General features: G+C 46.0%; 1 protein-coding gene across 1 annotated transcript in view; it reads left to right on the top strand.

Annotated features, from left to right (window-relative positions):
- The window catches only part of VPS26C (VPS26 endosomal protein sorting factor C), a 77,710-nt gene extending 61,110 nt beyond the window's left edge, over nt 1-16,600 (top strand). Inside the window, exons 6-8 of the mRNA XM_049874838.1 lie at nt 6,639-6,789; nt 7,181-7,333; nt 12,124-16,600. Of these exons, the coding sequence (XP_049730795.1) occupies nt 6,639-6,789; nt 7,181-7,333; nt 12,124-12,206 (387 nt within the window). The 3' untranslated portion in view covers nt 12,207-16,600. The remainder of the gene's footprint in view (nt 1-6,638; nt 6,790-7,180; nt 7,334-12,123) is intronic.
- Nucleotides 16,601-16,835: the final 235 nt, after the last annotated feature.

Raw genomic sequence — 16,835 nt, 5'->3', positions numbered from 1 at the left:
TTTGTTATGATCTACACAGTCAAATGCCTTTCATAATCAATAAAACACAGGTAGACAACCTTCTGGTATTCTCTGCCTTCAGCCAGGATCCATCTGACATCAGCAATGATATCCCTGGTTCCACGTCCTCTTTTGAAACAGGCCTGAATTTCTGGCAGTTCCTTGTCGATGTACTGCTGCAGCCGTTCTTGAATGATCTTCAGCAGAATTTTGCTTGTGTGTGATATTAATGGTATTGTTCTATAATTTCCACATTCGGTTGGATCACCTTTCTTGCGAATAGGCATAAATATGGATCTCTTCCAATCAGTTGGCCAGGAAGCTGTCTTCCGTATTTCTTGGCATAGACGAGTGAGCGCCTCCAGCGCTGCATCTGTTTTTTGAAACATCTCAATTGATATTCCATCAATTCCTGGAGCCTTGTTTTTCGCCAATGCCTTCAGAGCACCTTGGACTTCTTCCTTCAGCACCATCGGTTCCTGATCATATGCCACCTCTTGAAATGGTTGAATACCGACTAATTCTTTTTGGTGTAATGACTCTATGTATTCCTTCCATCTTCTTTTGATGCTTCCTGCATCATTTAATATTTTCCCCATGGAATCCTTCACTATTGCAACTCGAGGCTTGAATTTTTTCTTCAGTTCTTTCAACTTGAGGAACGCCGAGCGTGTTCTTCCCTTTTGGATTTCCATCTCCAGCTCTTTGCACGTGTCATTATAATACTTTACTTTGTCTTCTCGAGAGGCCATTTGAAATCTTCTGTTGAGTTCTTTTACTTCTTCAATTCGTCCTTTGGCTTTAGCTGCTCGACGCTCAAGAGCAAGTTTCAGAGTCTCCTCTGACATCCACCTTGGTCTTTTCTTTCTTTCCTGTCTTTTCAGTAACCTCTTGCTTTCTTCATGGATGATGTCCTTGACGTCATTCCACAACTCATCTGGTCTGTGGTCACTAGTGTTCAATGCGTCAAACCTATTCTTCAGATGGTCTCTAAATTCAGGTGGAATATACTCATGGTCATATTTTTGCTCTTGTAGACTTGTTCTGATTTTCTTCAGTTTCAGCTTGAACTTTCGTATGAGTAATTGATGGTCTGTTCCACAGTCGGCCCCTGGCTTTATTCTGACTGATGATATTGAGCTTTGCCATCGTCTTTTTCCACAGATGTAGTCAGTTTGATTTCTGTGTGTTCCATCTGGCAAGGTCCATGTGTACAGTCGCCGTTTATGTTGGTGAAAGAAGGTATTTGCAATGAAGAAGTTGTTGGTCTTGGAAAATTCTATCATTCGATCTCCGGCATTGCCTCTATCACCAAGGCCATATTTTCCAACTACTGATCCTTCTTCGTTTCCAACTTTCGCATTCCAATCACCAGTAATTATCAATGCATCTTGATTGCATGTTCCATCAATTTCAGACTGCAGCAGCTGATAAAAATCTTCTATTTCTTCATCTTTGGCCCTAGTGGTTGGTGCATAAATTTGAATAATAATTGTATTAACTGGTCTTCCTTGTAGGCGTATAGATATTATCCTATGACTGACAGCATTGTACTTCAGGATAGATCTTAAAATGTTCTTTTTGACGATAAATGCAACACCATTCCTCTCTGAGTTGTCATTCCCAGCATAGTAGACTATATGATTCAGAATGGCCAATACCAGTCCATTTCAGCTCACTGATGCCTAGGATATCGATGTTTATGCGTTCCATTTCATTTTTGATGATTTCCAATTTTCCTAGATTCATACTTCGTACATTCCAGGTTCCGATTATTAATGGATGTTTGCAGCTGTTTATTTTCATTTTGAGTTGTGCCACATCAGCATATGAAGGTCCCGAAAGCTTTACTCCATCCACATCATTAAGGTTGACTCTACTCTGAGGAGGCAGCTCCTCCCTAGTCATCATTTGAGTGCCTTCCAACCTGGGGGGCTCATCTTCTAGCACTATATCAGACAGTGTTCCGCTGCTATTCATAAGGTTCTCACTGGCTAATGCTTTTCAGAAGTAGACTGCCGGGTCCTTCTTCCTAGTCTGCCTTAGTCTGGAAGCTCAGCTGAAACCTGTCCTCCATGGGTGACCCTGCTGGTATCTGAATACTAGTGGCATAGCTTCCAGCATCACAGCAACACCCAAGCCCCCACAGTATGACAAACTGACAGGCAACGTGGGGGGGGCATGAACTTAGGTACAAAATAATATTTTGCTTTGTCCTCATATTTGAATCCTAGTTGTCTAGGTAGAAAATTCTAGCTTTAATTTCACTTGCCCTCAGAACTATGAAAAACAGCTCTCTGGTCTTCGAACACCTAATGATGTTGGTTCTCGAATGTGTGCGAGCTAATCTGTTTCTTCTTCTCTTTTCCTCTCTTACCCCTCCCTGAAAATTTCCAAGGTCTCCTCACGCTTAGTGTTCTAAAATTTCACAAGGCCTTCCCAGGTGTGGATCTTGTTTTAGTCAGCGTACCTGGCCTTTGGTGGTCTCTTTCATTTTGAAGGCTTGAACCTTCCTTCAACCTTGTGAAGCTTTCTAATGTTATTTATTAGAACCATCAAAGGAGAAACTCTCGGTCCAGTCTTTCAGCTCACTGTTGCTCTTCAGGTACTATTTAGCCCATCTATTGAGATGTTTACTGCAGCGATAATACGATTCATTTCTAAGTACTGTGGCATTTTCAGGATAGCATCTTTTTTTCTTACGGCTTCAGTGCCCTTTTATCTGTTTCTCCTATTGATTCTCTTCCTTAGGAACCATTTCTTCTGTTTGTTGAGTGTGTGCTTCTTTTTCTTGCTTTACTTTCCCCAAATGTTTATGGATTCTTGGTTGTCAATTCATATTTATGGCTGAGGATCTAGTTGGTATGGTATTGTTAACTAGACTACCTGCGGCTCCTCAGCCCAAAAGAGAGACTGTTCTGATTATGAACTCACACTCTGACTGGAGGTACCTTTGCCTTCAGCACTGTGCAGGGAAAGGAAGGACATTCGCCACGTGTTTTACTGTAGGACGTGCAGGTAGTATGTCTTGTGGGCACCAGCCCTGCTGTCCTCCACTGTGGCCCTAAATGACTTGCGACACTCGGCCTGCCTTGCTGTGAGCCTACCTTGGGGGTCTCCTGGGTGGGAGGTCCCCCTTGAGAAAAGCTGTAGCACCAGCCCGGGGCTAATGCTAACTCTAGAGGCCTCACGCTGCAGTGGTTTTACCCCCTTTGATGAAGTGCCCTGCAGCTGTCCAGGACTGCCCCCCAGCTGTCCCCCTCTCATGCCCCCACTGCCTGTGACCTAGGGTTCTCTCAGGGCTCTTCTGGGAGAGCTCACTCCCAGAGTTCTCTGTTTCAGCCTGTGGTCTCCTAAACTCTTCTAAGCTTTCTTGTCAGTCCACTGTTTATCTTAGAAATTCCTCCCTAGGGCAGTCTGTGGCTGGCATTCCTCATAGGTTTTTAGCAGCTGCTGTTGTTAATTGCAAGGAGCTGTGGTGATGCAGTGGTTAAGCGCTCCACTGCTAACCTCAAAGTCAGCCACCCTCCCAGGAATGCGTCAGAACGGATTCAAAGGCAGCAGATCGGGTTCGGTTTGTTGTTGGTTGCTGCTGCGTCGGCTCTAGCTCACAGTGACCTTACGTATAAGAGAAAAAACATTGCCCAGTCCTGCTCCATCTTCATGATCGTTGGTATGCTTGAGCTCATCTTTTGGCTGCTGTGCCAATCCATCTTGTTGAGAGTTTCCCCCGTTTTCACTGGCCCTCTACTTTGCCAAATTCGATGTCCTTTTTAGCTCTAGATGTATTTTTATTTGTAGATGTTAGTATCAGGTAAAATGAGTGTTTAGTTAGTATTTTGAGCTGAAAATTGAAAGCTTTTCTTTTTTCATCAGTTCCTCCAGAGTTTTAAAGTGAAGTGCTACTGCTTTTGATTTTTCTAAGCAAAGCCCTGTTAGCACAGTGGTTAAGCACGTGGCTGCTAACCAGAAGGTTGGCATTTCAAACTCACTCAGCAGCTCTATGGGAGAAAGACCTGGCAATCTGCCTCCTTAAAGATTACAGCCTAGAAAACCCTGTGAGGCAGCTCTACTCTGTCACTTGGAGTTGCCATGAGTCGGAATTAACTCGACAGCACCTAACAGCAACATATTTTATTTTGGGTTGATTTTAAAACTCAGTCTTGAATCAGGACTTGTTTTAGAGTTCTGTACCATAGTGGCCCCAAGTGTGCTTCAGTTCTAAACCTGCCCATCCAGTGCGGGTCCACCAGCCATATGTGACTGTTGACGCTTAAAACATGGGAGTCTGAATTGAGGTGTGTTATCAGTGTATAATAATGACCGATTTCAAAGACTTAGTATGAAAAAAAGAAGCCAAACCCGTTACCGTCAGGCCGATTCCTGCTTGTACTGACTGCCTTAGTCATCTGATGCTGCTATAACAGAAGTACCACAAGTGGATGGCTTCAACAAAGAGAAAGTTATTTTCTTATAGTTGAGTAGGTTACAAGTCCAAATTCAAGGTGTCGGCTCCAGGGGAAGCCTTTCTCTCTCTGTTGGCTCTGGAGGAAGATTCCTTGTCATCAGTCTTCCCCTGGTCGAGCAACTTCTCAGGTACAGGGACCCCGGGTCCAAAGGACATGCTCTGCTCCTGGTGCTGCTTTCTTGGTGGTATGAGGTCCCCCACTCTCTGCTCGCTTCCTTTCCTTTTTATCTTTTGAAAGAGAAGAAGTGGTGTAGGCCACACCCTGGGGAAATTCCCTTTACATTCGATCAGGGATGTGACCTGGTAAGGGTGTTACAATCCCACTCTAATAAAATTACAATCACAGAATGGAGGACTACCACACAATGCTGGAAATCATGGCCCAGCCAAATTGATACACACGTTTTTGGGGGGACACAGTTCAATCCAACAGTTCAAGCGACCCTATAGGACAGAGTAGAACTGCGCCATAGGATTTCCAGGGAGCGGCTGGTGGATTCGAACTGCTGACCTCTTGATTAGCAGCCGATCTTTTAACCACTGTGCCACCAGGGCTCCTAGGATGAAAAAGAGAATGTGAAATACAATCATCCATAATTTTTTGCATTGATCGCATGTGGAAATGATGATGTTTTTAATATATTGGTTAATTTCAAGTTTCTTTTTAGTTTTTTTTAATGTGGCTACTAGAAAATTTAAAATTACATGTGGTCACATTTTGTGGCTTGCATCATATTTCTCTTGGACAGTGGCGTTCTAAACTCTGAATTATCTTCGGTACCTGGGAAGCAGCCAGAGGTGAAGACTATTAGAACAATCATCACTAACTTTTTAGATCTGTTTTTCCCACAAGAACGTCAATCACCATTGACGAGTTTCCTAAATCCACAGAGTAAATAACGGCCCTTAGGCATTAGTCACGCATTCAAGAAAATTGTTCCCTGTAAATACCCTTATAATAAAATATTTTTCTTGGCTTTTCATAATTGCAAAACTGAGATTTAAAAGAAAGTTTTTTGTTTTTTTTTAATCTCTTAAATTATTTTAGTGACTGGTTATCCTCACACACCCTTGGCAACTTCCTCAGACTTTTTTTTTTAATTGTGCTTTAGGTGAAAATTTACAATTCGAGTCAGTTTCTCATACAAAAACTTATATACATGCTGTTATGTGACCCTCGTTGCTCTCCCTACAATGTGACAGCACACTCCTCTTCTGCAGCCCATATTTCCCGTGTCCATTCAGCCAGCTCCTGTTCCCCTCTGCCTTCTTACCTCGCCTCCAGACTGGAGCTGTCCACGTAGTCTCGTGTGTCTCCTTGAGCTAAGAAGCATACTTCTCACCAGTATCATTTTATGCCTTATAGTCTAATCTTTGTCTGAAGAGTTGGCTTTGGGAATGGTTTTAGTTTTGGGCTAACAGAGAGGCCGGGGGCCATGACCTCTGAGGTCCCTCCAGCCTCAGACATTTTTTATCTTCTCACTTGGTAAGGAGTCTTCCAGGTCTGAATCGAGGCAGTTAGGACCATCCTGTGAGATAGCTGTTCATTCTGGTGGTGCCAGTGAGGTGCTTATGTATGTTGTTGTTGTTAGTTGCCATCAAGTCCGCTCCAGCACATGGTGACCCCATGTTCAACAGAAAGAAACGTTGCCCAGTCCTGCGTAGTCTTCACAATTGTTGGTATCTTGGAGTCCATTGTTGTAGTATTTTGAGTGCCTTCCAACCTAAGGGCTCAGCTTTCAGCACTGTATCAGACAGTATTCTGTTGGCCAGTTTTTGGAAATAGATTGCCAGGTCTTTCTCCCTAGTCTGTCTTAGTCTGGAAGCTCCACTGAAACCTGTCCACCATGTGTGATTTTGCTGGTATTTGGAACACTAGTGACATAGTTTCCAGTATCATACCAATACGCAAGCCACCCCAGTATGACAGACTGAAAGATGGGTGGTGGTATGTGTATATAAGAGTTGAATAATTCAGTCTGTTAATGTCCACGTTGAAAGAAGATGTAAGTAGCATTGTCCCTTTTTTCTTATTCTGCAAAACAGGATTCCAGTGTTTTATAACAATTACCCAACTCTGTTTTATGTTTTAATTTGTACCAAGGTAACTGTCGAGTAATATTTCCTTGCTCCTTCCATTCCTGATGTATTTGTTTTTATTTTGTTTTAGAGAGCCTTGCTGCCCAAATTTCTTATTAGAGGACATCTCAACTCAACTAACTGTGTTATCACACAGCCACTGACAGGAGAACTGGTGGTTGAGCACTCAGAAGCAGCCATCAGGAGCATAGAGCTGCAGCTGGTCCGTGTGGAGACTTGTGGTAGGGCCCCCTTGACAGGGAGACCTGTGGTAGGGCCCCCTTGACAGGGAGACCTGTGGTAGGGCCCCCTCGACAGGGAGACCTGTGGTAACGCCCCCTCGACATGGAGACCTGTGGTAGGCGGACTCTGCTACAGGCTTGTCCTGTGGCCCTTGTGTGTTCAGCAATTAGGATGATATGGGTTACATCAAAAATAAGAGTGTCTCTTGACTCCAATAAATACATGTTTGTGGAACGTGAAATGTAGACGGGCAGGAGCCTCCCGGGAATCCTGTAGAGCATGCTGGAGACACGAGTGTGCATGCCAATGCAGATTCTCACAGAAGGTCTGTATCAGCTCGTGTTGACGTTTGACCTTTTCTGACCATGTGATGTTCTCTTCTTTCTCCAGGGTGTGCAGAAGGGTATGCGCGAGATGCCACAGAGATTCAGAACATCCAGATTGCCGACGGGGACGTTTGCCGGGGCCTCTCTGTACCCATACACATGGTTTTCCCCAGGCTATTCACGTGCCCTACACTGGAGACCACCAACTTCAAAGTAGGTAAGCTGAGCTCACTCTCCACCCTTCGGAGGACGTTTGGGATTCTTCTGGTGAAGGATGTGGTCACAGGAAGGCCTTCCAGGGCCCGGAACAGATGGGCCTGTGGCTTGCTGGAGACAGCTCCAGCTCAGAATCGCCCAGCGGAGCTCATGGGGAAGCCACTGTGTCAGTGCTAAGGGTACGGCGGTGGACAGTCTGGAACAAGCCCCCCCGTTCAGGTGGAACTTACACAGTAAGGCAAGGAGACCCAGTAAACGCGCAGCTGTAGAGTAGATCAGATGGCGGTGACGACGGGGCAGAAAACTATCGTGAGTGAGGGGCTAGGGAGCAGAGGGCAGCCATTAGATGGAAGGCCTCCCTGATAGGGGACATTTGAGCAGAGAATAAAACTTGTGAAAATCCCACTGTGAGTGATTATCCTTGTGAAAGCTCTGGACTCCTCCTCTTTAGGGCTCTCTAATTGTTTCTCAGGAAACCCTGGTGGTGTAGTGGTTAAGAGATGCGGCTACTAACCAAAAGGTCAACAGTTCGAATCTATCAGGTGCTCCTTAGAAATCCTATGGGGCAATTCTACTCTGTCCTTCAGGGTCACTATGAGTCGGAATTGACTCGGTGGCAACGGTTTTTTTTTTTTTTTTTTAGTCATTTCTCATGGATATAAGTGTGTGTGTATGTGTATATATATATAGATATAGATGATAACCACAAAGTCGGAATCAGGATACACCATTTTATATCCTGCTTTTTTCCCATAACATTATTTCGTATTAAATGACACCATTTAAAACCATGTTCAGTGTTTTTGAATAGTTTTATAAAATGTTTTAATGGTACATCCATCCTAATGAGGATCATGTTTATGGAGTTCCACTGAGAAATGACCCCACACTATGCAGAAGTAGAACAAAAACTCAACAGGAAGGGACTGTGCGTGGCTTTGGTCCTAAATGACACCATTTTCTGTATACTGACTGGAAAGATCGTAAAAGGAGCGTCCCCCAGGCTTTCCGGGGACGCCCTTCTGAGCCGTGCCTGAGGTACATTGCTAAGTATATGGGATACGGGGCTTCTAGAACTTGCTTCTGTTATTTTTTTTTAAAAAAAACCAGTTGATGTCTAATAGATTGTGACTCATGGCGACCACATGTGTCTCAGAACAGAACCATGCTCCACAGGGTTTTCAGTGGCTGAGTTTTCAGAAGTAGACCGCGACGCCTTTCTTCCAAGGCATCTCTGGGTGGACTCAACCACCATCCTTTTGGTTAGCAGCCAGCATGTTAACCATTCGCACGACCCAGGGACTGCCTTCTGTTATTACACATGTTTTATTGTGAACAGGGAGCTTATTCCCCAAGGCCATACATTTTTATTAATGTCCTGTTCCCCCTAAATCTTTTAACGTGCATAGTTAGTCCGGTAAGAAACTTCGTGTTTGTAATAACACCATGGTTTTACTTTAAATAGTCTAAATAATGCAATTTAAAATTTAAGGATGTACAATCTCATCAGAGCTAACTTGTGTTGTCTGGGTTAAGAGTGTCAAGAGTGTGTTGATCTGCTCCCGGGTCACCAGGAGACCTCTGACCTTCCTGTGGCTGCTGTGGACCATGAGTCCTAGCGTGGGGCTCGCCCAGCGGGCCAGAGCACAAGGCAGCATTTGTGGAGTTCCCCGCATGCTGTCTGTAAAATGGTAAGTTGTAGCAAGAGCGTGTCTAGCATGGGACAGAGACTCAGCCAAACACACATACAAGGACGGCGACGCTTGCCAAAAGATGCTTGAGAATCAAACCTGACCCAGGCTAAGGTACAATGAATTTTCTCACAAAAGCATGTTTACAGTTATTATTGAATAGGTAATATACACCCAAAGTCCCCAGGTGGTGCAAACAGTTAACATGCTCAGCTGCTAATCCAAAAGTTGCCAGGTAATTTTAATATCTTTTTACTCCTCATTTTGAATACTTCTACCCACTGAATCCACTTAGAGGCACCTCAGAAGAAAGGCTTGGTGATCTACTTCCAAAAAACCAGCCACTGAAAACCCCGTGGAGCACAGTTCTACTCTGACAGACTTGGGGTCGCCATGAGTCCGAATCCAACCGGATGGTAACTGGTTAAAATATGCCTGTGGCGTAAAGAGCCCTGGTGGCGAAGTGGTTAAGAGCTCAGGCTGCTAACCAAACGATTGGCAGTTATATCCACCAGGCACTCCTTGGAAACCTTATGGGGCAGTTCTGCTCTGTCCTATAGGGTTGCTGTGAGTCAGAATGACTCAACAGCACACCAAAACCTAAAGCCAAACCCACTGCTGTCGAGTTGATTCAGACTCATAGCGACCCTATAGGAAAGAGTAGAACTGCCCCATAGAGCTTCCAAGGAGCGCCTGGCAGATTCGAACTGCTGACCTCTTGGTTAGCAGCCGTAGCTCTTAACCACCACCAGGGTTTCCCAGTGGGACACAGCAACAGCGTAAAACCCAAAGGTAGCAAGGGGCACAGAGTGAAGGGTGAATTCCCTCTCACGTGACCGCCCAGTTTCCACATCCAGAGCTCCGCACCTCTCGCCAGTCTCCGGGGTGTCACAGTGGGGGTGCGCCCCACCTCAGCAAGCACCGTGGGCGTTTCCCTTTGTATACTGAGTGGCACCCTGCACACGTTATTCCAAAGGTTGTGTTCTCTCAACTTGGTTTTCCTACATATACTTCAGAAAGGTACAAAAATAATTTTTTCCTGCTATGCTATAAATGAAGCGCCTCCATTTTTTTTTCCATGTTATTTTTTATCAGATTTTCCAGCATTTTGCTGAAAACGTACAACTGTGCTAGTCTGCATGTAACGTTCAGTGTAGTTCCTCTGACTCCGCCGTATAGGTGATGCCCTCAGCCTGTCGTCCAGGTAGCAGTAATACAGCACATGCGTTCCCATGCTTGATGTTGGGCTTCGTCTGGTCCAGGGCTTGTGGAATGACAGGTGTCTTTCCAGGAAAGTCGGTGACATTTAATAGCTGTTTGAGCGGCCCCAGCCCTGGAGTTGCGGTGCCCATTGGCAGTGGACAGGAGTCTGGAGGAAGAACAGTGGTGCCTGCCCAGGTGTCGCACTGCCCCTTCTGCACCTGTGGAGAGCTGGTGTGGGCGCCCTGGCTGTGGGGCATGGCCGGAGAGGCTGGGCTCAGAGTCTCGGGGAGAGGGGCCTTGGCTCGCAGGGGACTAGGGTGCCTCCAGGTTGGGAGGTGGGAGCAAGCACTGAGTCCTGCATTAAGAGCGGTGTCTATGTGCTGTGACACTTGACCTTTGTTGGTGCTGACTTCACGTGCTTGGTAAGCCTGAGGCCTTCTTGCAGCCCCAGCCCCTGACGTGGGTCTCTGTACTGATGGGCATCCCTGTCTGCTTTGCCCCAGCCATCCTGGTCCCTCCTGAGGAGAACAACTAGGTGAGTGGAGGAACAGTGGGAGAGAGTGGTGCCCAGAAGGGCCCCGAGGAACCTTCTAGTACTGTGGTAATTACCCGAGGCAGGAAAGCAACCAAACAGATGCTCTCGGGGCACCTGTCACACCTGATGCCTGTTCTGGTATGACAATCACGTACAGGACGGTGTAGACGGGACTCCAGCCTCAAGGTCAGCATTGGATGAGGTGGCCCCAAAGCACCTTTCACAGCTGAGCTCTGCAATGTGTTGCTGGGCGTTCACCCTTCCCAGCTGCTTCTCAGCCTACACAGAGCACCTGTTTCTACCCCCCCTTCACTTTGGAAAAGGAAATGGGGGATTTATCTTCTTCAGGGAGCTCCCTCTTCACACACCCTTTTATCTTGTGATCAGCAAGGCTTACCCACTGTAGCTAAAGAGATGGCGGAGAAGGAATCCTGTTTGCTGAAAGGAAGAGAAATGGGTCGAAACAGATGTTTCAGATAAATTAGCCAGTATCCAGAGGAACACCAAGTACACTGTGTGCTGTTTCTGACCATCATTTCTCCTTGGGGATGTGAGATGTGTACACAGACAGCTGCAGGTCAGTTTGTAGGCTGTGATAGTCCATTAAAAAAATGTAAAAATGAAATGGAAAGGATTCTAGAAGATTCTGTTTAGTAAAGACAAAGGACAAGGAAAGTGGTTTTGGTAATCTCATGGCTTACTATTCCATGAGATTTAGAAATATATTTAGAGAAAGTTTACAAAAGATGGTCAGACATCAATACAGTCGTCTTCATTGGTTTTCCTTGGGACAGGTAAATATGGAAACCTACAAGGGCACCAAGATGTACCGATTACTTTTTAGAACTTTCTGCTTCTATAGTTGAGTTTGTTCATAGCAACCGTATAGGACAGAGTAAAACTGCCCCATAAGGTTTCCAAGGCTGTAATCTTTATGGGAAGGAGCCCTGGTGGCACAGTGGTTAAACACTAGGCTGCTAAACAAAAGATCGGTGGCTCGAACCCACTAGCGGCTCCGTGGGAGAAAAGATACAGCGATCTGCTCCTGTAAAGATTAAAAAAAAAAAGATTACACCCTAGGAAACCCTATGGGGCAGTTCTCCTCTGTCATATAGGATCACTGTGAGTCAGAATCAACTCAACAGCACCCAGAGACAATCTTTACGGAAGCAGACTGCCACATCTTTCTCCCGTGGAGTGGCTGATTGGTTCAAAGCACCGAACTTTCAGTTGGCAGCTGAGTGCTTAACCACTGCACCACCAGTGTCGCTATGAGTCAGAATTGACAGCATCGGGTTTTTCATTTTAGTCTAGTTCGTGTTTGGTGCGAGTGAACAGAAAGCCTCTCTCTTCTCTTTTCAGAATTTGAGGTCAACATCGTTGTGCTGCTTCACGCCGATCACCTCATCACAGAGAACTTCCCACTGAAGCTCTGCAGGATGTAGCCCACGAGGGGCGCGTGGGAAACAGGCGTAACCGAGGGGACATCCAGCTGGTTGCCAGACTTACAGGAAGCCACGGGCTGCGGCACATTCTCGTTTTTGTGATTATTCTGTGTCAGAAATGAATCTGACTCCTCAAAGTATAATCACCTCACTCTCATTTCCTCGAGCCTTCTGCTTCTAGTGGGCGCCCCATGGGCAGACCTTTTCTTTGAAATGCAACAGGAGTTTCTTAATGTCATTTCCCCTGTTATTCCTGACTTACCTGTTCCTCTGAGGTAGAATGAAGCTGTTTCTGACAGCAGTCGGAGTGTTGCTGCAAAGTGAGACCGTGAAAAGGAGACTTCTTCACAACCTGCTGATGGAACTCTTGGCAGAAAAGGGCCTACGGCCACTGCTGAGCAGCCAAGTGGACTGGCTGCCGATGAAGCTGTGGACACCCTATGGGAGGAGTGCAAAGTGGCAGCCACTGGACATGCGTAGCGTGTGTTTCATCTATTCTGTAGTCCTTTTTATCATACTTTCCACTGTGGCATCATGCCTTTAGGGAACTGGGACGGACGTCATTCTTGCTGTCACAGGAGTTAGGGGTTAGGTAGTGATGGCTGGTGCTGGAGCGTTTCTGAAGTCCTGGGAGCTGGTGTAAAATCTCAGGTTGCCATATTCCCAGAAGACACTTAAACACGAGGTTGTGTCCCGTGTCTGATAGTGTGTTTGTTGTGTGAGTTCTGAATGGCAGGAAACCCGCTCCCAGTGCAGCAGGTGGAGCCCTCTGCATGAGGTGATCTCAGGAAAATGCCAGAGACTTGGTGAACTTGGCTGGTCTCAGGCCTGCCTAAGGCCACCTATGCTTTGAGCCAGGGGTTTGGGGCCTGGAGCCATTTTGACTTAGCCTCTCAATGTCGTTGTTAGCGTGTGGTGAGTCTGGTGCGACCCGTTTCTTCCTTCAGATCCAGCCCGTGCTTCTGCTGGTTCACAAATAACAAGACCACAAAAATAAGTAATACCACTTTGCATGCCGACTGGCCTTCCCCTGGCACTCTTCCTCAGTAGGCCTGGGCCAGACCAACTTGTGCTCAAGGCCTCGCAGGCTGTGCTTCCCACCACCCCTTAACAGTGTGGTGTATGTGTGCTGAGGAAAAGTAAACCTGACTTGGGCCCTGCCTTATTCTAGGGCTTTACCAGTGAAGTTGGTAAAACTTATCAACTGAGTCACTTAATAGTTGGCTCCCAAAGAATACATTACTGGTTTATAAATTTCCTGTTGTGTTCACATGACAATACTCTTCCTTGTTTATATATTTAGAGTAGCAGAAAATGAAGAGGCAGCACTTTCTGGGAAATTTCTAGGATAGAAATCATTTTTAATTAAAAAAAACTAAATGAAAATTTTGAGAAAAATTTTTGGATTTATATTGCTGTACAATTTCTTCAGTAAACTGATTTTATGATGATAAATACGTGAGCGTTCTCCTGTGAGGAGAAAAATTATTACCTTCAGAGCTGCCAGCCACCCAGCTATCTCTCAATTCATCCAACCCTGAGTGGCCCAGATTAGGGCCTCAGTTTGGCCATTTCCTTCTCCTTTGTGGCGTGACATTTCCATGACTGATTATTAAGGGAGACTCAGATGTTTGAATATCTCGGACCTCAACCGTCGTGACACTGCTTTGGTTGGATGGAGCTGGGATGTCCCACCTTCTTAGGCTCAAGGTTATCAGACTAAGTTCTCCAGTTGGTTAGACCTAGAAGAAAGGAAAGGTAAGGGAGGCAAAGGAAAGAGTCTGAGAACTGAATCAGAAAATACCTTTTTTGGAAATGCCTGTTTCAACAGGAATACATTTTGGCTCTCAGCTCTAATTATTTCAGCAGAAATGGGACCTAAGTACATGGCGGGTGACTGAGAGCATGGCTTCTGGATCCAGACTGCCTGGTTTGAGCCGCAGCCCCTCTACTGATCAGGGGAGGATTATCCGTTAAGCAAGGTCAGCATGGGCTCACTTGTGCTTACTAGTCCGTAGTGGACAATTGCACGTGGGTTTCATGTACCTGTGCTTACCTTGCCTACTGGGTCTTCTACCCCCCACTCAGGGACTGTAACTTTGAAAAGTGGCTTCGATTGTGTAGGACGGTTCAGTGGGTTTGGGAGACAGACAGATGCCAGCCATACCTAGAAGCAGAACCTTTGATGTGGAAAAAAATGTGAAGCTGTCATTATATATGATCTGTGAGCAGATCACCTGTATTGCTTACCTTGCCTGTTGGATAACCTATCGCTGCTAATAGCCGTATGTCTTTGGTTAAGCTATTTAACCTCTGCCTCAGGTCCATTAGGCCTGAACTGCAGATAAGAGTCCCTGCCAAATTGTTGGTTTGAGGCATTCTGGTTCAACCCCCTGCTGAGAGTTTGCCTTTCTATCCCAGATATACTGAATCAGAATCTATATTTTAACAAGATCCCTAGGTGATGATGGGGAAGTGGACTTTGAAGCCATTTCTGCTTTCACTGCTGGAGCCTCATAATTCCTGTGTCTGAGCCCACATTGCTCTTCCAAAAAGTATCGGGCTAAGATTACCACCACATGCTGATTGAAGGGCTAGAGCTGATGGCCAGTGCCCTCCCCAAGCCCTGTTCTGACTTTCCCTTCTTTTTGCAGATGTAGAGTTGTATTTCTGTGGGCCCCAGGGCTCCAAGATAGGTACTTATTTCCCAGAATCCTTTGCAGTTCTGCTGGTCATGTGACTGCATTCTCCCAGTAGCATGCAACCAGGGAGGGCATGGCCCACACAGGGCTTGGCCCCTGAACAGTTGGCTGGGCATGTTCCCACAACCAAACACGAGGGTGCTTGTGTCCCAGCATGGTCCACACTGGGGAGGATGGCATCCTGGGAATGGCAGAGAAGGGAAAGCAGAAAAACTCGGTCATCCCTGAATGTGTGAGCAGAACGCCTCCCAGTGCTGTTTGGGGTTACAAGAGAGAAATTAACTTGTCTTTAAGCCATTATATTGCTGGATTTCTTGGTTCCATTAGCTCAGCCTTTACCCTAGAGTTAGCACGGGGGTGGGGGGGATTCCCACTCAGTGCCTACGGGCCCCTACCTTTGTTATCCCAGGTCACCCAAGGACCGTAGGACAAGTAAATAGCTCACTTCATCTTCATGACCACCCCCTGAACCAAGACTCAGCTTCCAGAAGACTCAGAGGTCCAGTACCTTGCCCAGGTCCCCAGCTGGTCAAGTTCCAGGGCAGGATGTCTACCCAGCTCTCCTTGGCAGCCCTGGACACACCCTACTGAGTAAAACTTGAGTGTGCAGAGTAGAAGGGGAAAATGGGCCATTTTCACTCCCATTCAGTATTAAGTCAGTTAAAAGAATACTTAACAGCTTTACCTGAGAGAAATGTCAATACCAAAAGTAAATTCTGTTAATGACAGCTGAAATCTCTCCCTACGGTTTAGGAAGGAGAGGTTCAGCAGGCTCAGGGGAGTGTAGGTTATTGGAGCTGTGCTGCTATCTAGTGCTGATGGCCAAATTATCCTTGAAACTTACTAGGAAGTGCCACTTTAAGTGAGGCCAAACTCTCGCCTTTCAGATGTATGAGACAGAAGTTTCTTCTGCTCAGGAGAGCTCAGTTTTAAGTTGCTGAGGCATTAATAGATACCAGATACAGATTTTGGTCTAACGATAGAGCTACGTGTTAGTTGTTATTCTAGATCAGACCCTATTTTGAGGTCTAGGCACATACTACCATTTGTCATAGCAATCCTATGACCAAAAAAACCAAACCAGTTGCTGTCCAGTCAATTCCAACTCATGGCGACCCCGTGTGTGTCAGAGTAGAACTGTATACCATAGGGTTTTCCTAGCTGTGACCTTTTGGAAGCAAATCACCAGGCCTGTCTTCTGAGGCACCTCTGGGTGGGTTGGAATCACCAAGCTTTTGGTTAGAGGCTGAGTGCGTAACCATTTGCACCACCCCTTAGGACCACCTATGGCATATACAGAGATGCACACACGTATGTATATATGCATATGATACAGATTAAGAAAAAATACAAGGATCCATAAAAATTTTAATGTACAGAAAATACGCTTCGATAATTTTTACGTTATACATGATATTCACTCTTTACCAACATACACAGTTCATTGTGGGATTTACCTGAACCTAAAACAAAAGAAAACGGAAGACTCAGAGAATACGTAAAAAACAAAGCTGGAAAAATCAGCGAGCTCTGTGAAGAAGAGTAGCCGATTGAACCCAGAGAGTCCTGGGGACGACTCCAAGAAGGCCCTCATGTGTTTTAGCCTCGGCCATCTCACCTAACTCCGTGACTGCTGGTGCCCTCCGCACCAGGCACAAACATCCGTGTCCATGTGAAGCCTGTGGAGCTAGGAGAGAAGGTGGATAAGGAAGGCTGTCAATTTTCTTTTGGCGGGGGCGGGGGGGAGTGGAGGGGTATCCAAAGGTATGAGAGATGGAATCTCTGTGCCTGTCAGACATATTTGTCATACTTACCTGGCAATTAGCACATGCCAGGCACTGTTCTGAGGGCATCATGTGTTGTTGGATGCTGTTGATTCCGACTCATTAGTGGCCCCATGTGACAGTGTAGAACTGCCCCCCAGGGT

The sequence above is a fragment of the Elephas maximus genome, chromosome 2 (genome assembly GCF_024166365.1).
Source record: "Elephas maximus indicus isolate mEleMax1 chromosome 2, mEleMax1 primary haplotype, whole genome shotgun sequence".
Taxonomy (NCBI): Eukaryota; Metazoa; Chordata; class Mammalia; order Proboscidea; family Elephantidae; genus Elephas; species Elephas maximus.
Note: the sequence above shows the minus strand (reverse complement) of the source record. Positions and strands in the feature narration are given on the sequence as shown.